The following is a 6,992-nucleotide window of genomic DNA, read 5'->3' as shown; positions in this document are numbered from 1 at the left end:
TGAGTTTAATAAGTACATCTAATTTCGATTAATGTTTTGTCTTGACATAATTTTAATCAACTTTTGTTTTACTTTAATTTTTTGTACTTGTTCATTGTATTTCAAAACATTCTAGTAGTATTATATGATTATGCAGTTAAAAATAATATTTAATCTTAAAAAATGTAACTGATAGAAAAAACTATAAAAAACATTATATGTTTTGGTTGCTTGCAATGATTTGTGTAAATTTTGAGCTTTTAAAAAACTTATAATCAATCCATGATATTAATTTTTACAGACTTTAATTATTCTGAAAAATGTCTAATCTGAAAGTAACTAGCTTGATATCAAGATGCAGAAAGTCATTTGAAAGTGGTGTAACTAAAAACATTGCTTTCAGAAAGCAGCAACTTCTTGGTTTAATGCGCCTTGTAAATGAAAATGAAAAACTTATCTGCAGTGCTGCAAAATCTGACTTAGGGAGAAATGAAAAGGATACTTGGGCAATGGAAATAGTTATTGTTAGTTTTTTTTTATAGAAGTTTTAAATAGCAATTAATTTCAACAACCTAAATAAGGAGGTTAGTATTTCTTTCTTTTTTTAATTTGATTCAAAGTCAGTAAACGTTATAATGCATAGTCTACTTGTGACTTTTATTTTTGATATTATCATTATCATCAGTGAAGAATAACATTGTAAAAGAAATCATGACAAATTCTTTAAACTTTTAAGTTTTCTAAAAATATTACTTTGTTTTTATACTTTTCTCAGGATAAGTGATTTTTGACAATAGCAATTTAGTTTATACCTGTCTTTAATTAAAAAGAAAATGATTTTTCTTCATGTGTTAAAATTTTTAAAATAGTCTTAATGTTTTTTATCACCTATTTGTTTTTAAATATCGATTATAAGCTGTTTAAAAAGTTGTAGATAGAAATTTTTTTGATAATCACTTTTAAATTTTATATTATAAAGTATATGTGATAGTTGTTGTAAAGAATAAATGCATATAAAGCTGGTGTAGTGTACTGATAGCTAACATTTCTTAGAAAATAAACATTAAATTATGACAAAAATATTTCAAAATTTTAATCATTTAGTCTTTTTTATATATCTGTATGTAATAAAACTTTAAAAGTTTCATGTAAGTTATTAATATTTGTAGAAGTGATTTTGTAATAATTATGCGTATTATTTTTATTTGCCAAATATCAAACAGTGACTTGTAAAAGTAAAATTCATAATGGATTCTATTTTTGATAGTTGTTACCAACTAAGTACTATTTTGAAAAGAAAAATACCACAACAAAATATTCATATAAACTTGTTTAAACTGAAAACTATTGATTTTGAACTAATCCTGAAAAACTTCAGAAAAACTTGCACTAATAAATTTATTTCTAAAATTTAAATAAACCATTGGCCTTGTGCTTGTAGAATTGTAAAGTTTGCAAGGTTGTCTTCTACCAGTCTGTAGGTGTAAATTAAAAAGTGTATATAAATACAGACTGTAGTAAAAGTAAATTACACCAAAGATAAAAATAATCTCTTCTCAGGCTGTTTTTCTAACATAGTTACATTTTTGATACTAGTATAATTTGTGTGTGTGTTATGAACAGATAAATGCTTAAAAAGCTGCAGTGCAAGCAATTTTTTTTTCTTTACCTTTGCATTTGTATGTGAAAATAGTTTAATTTTTTTCAAAAACTGTTGTATTCATTTTAAGAATAATCTTTGAGTTAAAGTTATAAATAAGAAACAATGTTTACATAAAAAATTTGCTTATTGCATAAAACTATAGAAATTAATTAGATAAAGTTATCAAGTTTTAAAATAATTTTTACAAAAACTATTTTAAAAATAAGTTATTTAAAATTTACGAAATAAGGAAGCAAATTTAACCTAAAAAAAACTTAAAGCATAAAAAAGTTTCATTTTTTTTTACTCTAGCTGTTTTTAGTATAACTAAATTTTAGTTTTTGTTCATAATTGTAATTGTGCTAAACTAATATTCAAAACATTTATCTATAAAGCATATTGACAAAAGCTTTAAAATTATGTTAAGTAATTATTACATATCCTGAGATAAATAAACTACAATTTATTAGACTCATTAAACTTCTTAACATCTGTAGTTTAAAAATAATTAAATTAAAGTTTTTTAATATTACAATTCCTCCCAAACTATGTAAAAACTTTTATATAAATTGAATAACAGGCTAACAATGAAATAGTTGAGGCATTAGATAACCTAGACAAATGGACGAGTGACGAATACCAGAAAAAAGAACTATTACAGGCCTTTTCTTCACTTTACATAAGAAACGAACCTTATGGGGTCTGCTTGATCATGAGTGCTTACAATTACCCCTTTTCGTTGCTTATAAACCCGCTGGTAGCTGCTATTGCGGCTGGTAACTGTGCAGTTTTGAAGACAAGCGAATCAGCTCCTGCAACCGCCCAACTCTTGTTCAACTTGCTACCCAGGTATGTAGACCCAAATTGTTACCCAGTCATAAACATAAACGGACAGGAATCAGCGCAGATGCTAAAGGACAACAGATTTGACATGATTTTTTTCACAGGAGGAACCTTTGTAGGCCGCCTTGTGATGAAGGCAGCAGCAGAAAATCTAACTCCTGTAGTTTTGGAGTTAGGTGGAAAAAATCCTTGTTTTGTTGATTCTGACTGTGACGTTTCCTTGGCAGCAAAAAGAATTTGCTATGCGAAGTATAGCAATGCTGGACAAATTTGTCTGTCTCCAGACTTTGTTTTAGTGGACAAAAAAGTTCAAGATAAATTTGTAAATTCTCTTCAAGGTTGGGTTAAGAAGTTTTATGGTAACGAGCCTCAAAAAAGTAGCAGTTTTGCCCGCATTATAAATGACACTCAACTCAATCGCCTCAAAGTCCTTATTGATTCTTGCAAAGACAAAGTAGCTTTTGGTGGTCAAGTTGACATTAAAGACAAATATGTTGCTCCAACTGTAGTGTGTGATCCAGACGAGTCCTCTGATATAATGAAACAGGAGATGTTTGGGCCAATACTCATTGTCATTGGAGTTGACACCATTGATGAAGGGATTAAAATTGCACTTAAGCATGAAAAGCCACTTGCCTTGTACGCATTCTCCAGAAACAGAACCACCTTGAAAAAAATAATGAGTAAAGTGAGTTTCTTAACTAATTGTTATTGTTAAGCTTTCTTTAAGTAATATGTAAGTATTTTAAGATATTATAAGAGAATAATGCAATTGATAGTTATCTACTTTGAAAAGTTCCTACCAACCTTATTGATTAGTTTAATATTTTGTGCACTTTTAAGTTTGTTTTTTGCTTAAAGTAAGAAAAAGCAATAGGTATTGTAATATTTGTTTTCTAAAAAAAATATTTTTTAAATGCAATCATTTATAGAAATGTATGTTCTCTTTAAATCTCAGTTTTTTAACAACCAAAGTCATACTAATTTTTTGTTACTCAAAATAGTTTTTCTTAAGTATTTTAAATAAAAAAAATAATTTGATGTACTTCTGCTATACAATAAGTTTATATTATAACATGTTTTCGTTAATTTTTAAAATATAAATATTGGTTTGTTAATGAAACACAATTAAAAAAAGATAAATTAATAATAATATCAGAAAAACGAACATATTAATTCTTATAAATTATATTATCTTTTTAAGTTGTTATTTTGCACTTTTAAGTTTGCTTTTTGCTTAAAGTAAGAAAAAGCAATAGGTATGGTAATATTTGTTTTATAAAAAAAGTGTTTTTTAAATGCAATCATTTATAGAAATGTATGTTTACTTTAAATCTCAGGTTTTTAACAACCAAAGTCATACTAATTTTTTATTACTCAAAATAGTTTTTCTTAAGTATTTTAAATAGAAAAAATAATTTGATGTAATTCTGCTATACAATAAGTTTATATTATAACATGTTTTCGTTAATTTTTAAAATATAAATATTGGTTTGTTAATAAAAGACAACTAAAAAAAGATAAATTAATAATAATATCAGAAAAACGAACATATTAGTTCTTATAAATTATAATATCTTTTTAAGTTGTTATTTTAGGAAATTTAGATGCTTTACCTGTGTCTTAATTATTAATAACTAAAATTGTTAAGATATTTGGTACTAATATAACGTTAAAATTCCTTGGAATGATCAAAAAATCTTACAAAAATTCAAAACTTTATCGTCATATACGTAAAAAAACATGAAAAATCTTTAAGGTTTATTCTATGTAAAGATGATAAATTTCTTTATTCAGATTTGATTTGTGAATTTTAATTTGTCATATATTTTTAGCTACAAATCCTTTATAGATTTTCATTTAATTCTTGGGAAAATTAATGAAGCTTTTTCCGTGGTTATTTGCTCATGTTTTTTTAAACGGTATGTATTAACTAACTTAATGTTATATTTTATATAATAAAAAACTTAACCCAATAAACTTATTAACAAAAACATCCCTGAGTATTAAGAGTCCATAACGCGTAAATCGAATACTACAGGCTGAAATTCAATACTATTTTAAGTTTTATACGTGTTCTTAATAAAGCAAAAAGAAACACTATATTAATTATTGTTTAGGTTCAATCGGGAGGGGTGACGTTGAACGACTGCGTCATGCATTACTTGCCCAGTTCACTTCCGTTTGGAGGAGTGGGCAACTCCGGTTTCGGAAGTTACCATGGCAAACATGGGTTCGACGCCTTTTCACATAAGAGGTTTATTATTTACTCAATTTTTATATAAGCTTATAAAAGATAAAAGAACAAAATGTTTTGAACTTAAATTTACATTTTTTTATACTTATTTAAACTCTTTGTTTATTTTTTATCATATAACATGTTTTGAAACTATGAAAAGTTATAAATAACTACACTAATGTGCTACTTTAAGATAAGCTATTAAAACTGTTTATCAAGTAAAACAAAATGGATTTTTTTTTATTTAGCTTTGTTTAAAAAACTGTTTTTGAAACTGGTTAAAAAACTATTTGGATTAATTTTTTTAAATTATATGAATATATATATATATAACTATAGTAAATATAATATTTACTTTCTATTTTAAAAACTTAAACAACTTAATTTAAAAATTTTAAAAACATATGAAGTTAAAGCTTTAATAATTTTAAAGTGTTAGTAATATAAGTAAAATAGTGTAATTGTATGAATCTAGTTATGTGTAAGTTTTAAGAAAAATTATTGCAGATCTGTGTACGATGATGGCACCCCAGAAGCTGTTATTGATATCAGATACCCTCCAATATCAGATCTAAAAATGAAAATGATCAAGATACTTGTCAAGAAAACACCAAGGGTAATACCTCAAAAAATTATGAATGTAATAATATTGATTTTAGCTATAATCGGTGTAAAATATTTTTTTGGTTAAATTTCGGCTCTTTTTAGTTTTAGATCTTTTTTCTTTCAAATAAATCTTAAAAAAATAACTACGTAAATCAAGTAGCTAAACTTATTACATTGTTACTCTAAGTCAAATTTTTTTTAATACTTGTTTATATATAATAATATTTTTTTTATCATGAAGATTTTTAGACAAACAATTTTTATAGTCTATCCTTTCTGCAATCCTTGTTATTTTTTAAATAAGTTTTAAGATTGAACTTGTTTTGCTGTATGTTTATATAATCTATGTTCTAGAAGTAAAATCTTGTTACGTAATATTAGTAAAAATTCAAATGTTTTTATATTTAATCATACTTATGACTGAAAGATACATAAAAATTTACAAGAAAGGAAGCATTTTTGTTTTTTGAAACTTATAACTTGTTACAAAAACGTCTTGTTACTTGTTTTTTTTTTATAAAGCTGTAAGTGCAATCTGTTCTTCATAATATATTTATTCAATAATTGCTTGTGAGTATTTATTTAATTTTGTACACCGATAATTTTTTTTTGATGTTGCGAAAGTCTATAGCTAACAAGTTTTTTTATGTATATGTAAATGCACTTCACATAGACTGAACAATTTTTTAAGCCTTAAAGCTCCAGAAAATTAAATCCTGTCGAAAAATCAAAGCAAATGTTTTTTCTTTGCGAATGCTATATTCACTGACAACATTTAGCTGCCCATAAAAATAACCAGCTTTAAGGAGCCTCAAATATCAAGTTAAGTTGGTGTTAGGATTTCTTCTTCTTACAGCCTTTCCTATTTAATGAATAGCGAAACGATGTTGCTAAAGTATAGGAATAAATTTATGTTAATCCAAACAATAAACATAATGAGCAATTAGAAAAATATTTGTGCTAGTTTTTTAACAGTTTTTCTTTTAAACTTAATTTTGATAAAATCTCACAAAAATTTTAAACAACTTTAAACATGAACTTTTCAATGTAAAAAAAAAGTTAGATTTTTACCTATCGAGAAAAACGTATCAAAATTTCTCTAATGACTCTTTTGCACTTGTCTTGTTAGATTAGTTAGGGTCAATGTTTGATTGTTCGCTTTACTTTAGAAGTTAAAGGTTAAGAGGTCTATATCTTTGAGAGTCGAGTAGCTATCTAAATTGCACGAGCGTACAAAATTGCACGAGTGCACAAAATTTCGCGACGATAATTTTGCACGAGGGGATAAAATTGCACGAAGGGTCACTTTTGCACGAAGACACTTTTGCACGAAGACACTTTTGCACGAGGAGACAATTTTGCACGGGTTAAATTTTGTTTCATTTTATAATTTTTTCATTAATTTTGTTATTATTAAAAATATATTTTTTTCTACTATCACTGTTACCCCTAACCCTTACCCTCGGTTGGTAAGTTATTTATTATTATTATTATTATTATTATTATTATTATTATTATTATTATTATATATTTATATAATTTTTTTTTAAATTTTTGTTTTACTATCACTGTTACCCTTTAACTCTTACCCTCGGTCGGTAGCTTTTTTTTAAATTTTATTTATTTATTTATTTTTATTTTTTATTATAATCTTTATTAATTATTGTTTTATTTTTATTTTTA

At 25.4% G+C, this 6,992-nt stretch overlaps 1 protein-coding gene across 1 annotated transcript; it reads left to right on the top strand.

Annotated features, from left to right (window-relative positions):
* The first annotated feature begins 284 nt into the window (after positions 1 to 284).
* On the top strand, positions 285 to 5,480 carry LOC145834496 (aldehyde dehydrogenase, dimeric NADP-preferring-like). Its single transcript, XM_082941938.1, has 4 exons — positions 285 to 503; positions 2,202 to 3,152; positions 4,585 to 4,721; positions 5,211 to 5,480. Exons 1-4 carry the CDS (start codon positions 300 to 302, stop codon positions 5,392 to 5,394), a joined length of 1,476 nt encoding a protein of 491 aa, XP_082798064.1. The 5' UTR covers positions 285 to 299; the 3' UTR covers positions 5,395 to 5,480.
* The last annotated feature ends 1,512 nt before the right edge of the window (positions 5,481 to 6,992 follow it).

This window comes from Thalia democratica, chromosome 4 (assembly GCF_965202585.1).
Source record: "Thalia democratica chromosome 4, ktThaDemo2.hap1.1, whole genome shotgun sequence".
Classification (NCBI taxonomy): domain Eukaryota; kingdom Metazoa; phylum Chordata; class Thaliacea; order Salpida; family Salpidae; genus Thalia; species Thalia democratica.
The sequence above is the reverse complement of the archived record's forward strand: the minus strand, read 5'-3'. Positions and strand labels throughout refer to the sequence as shown.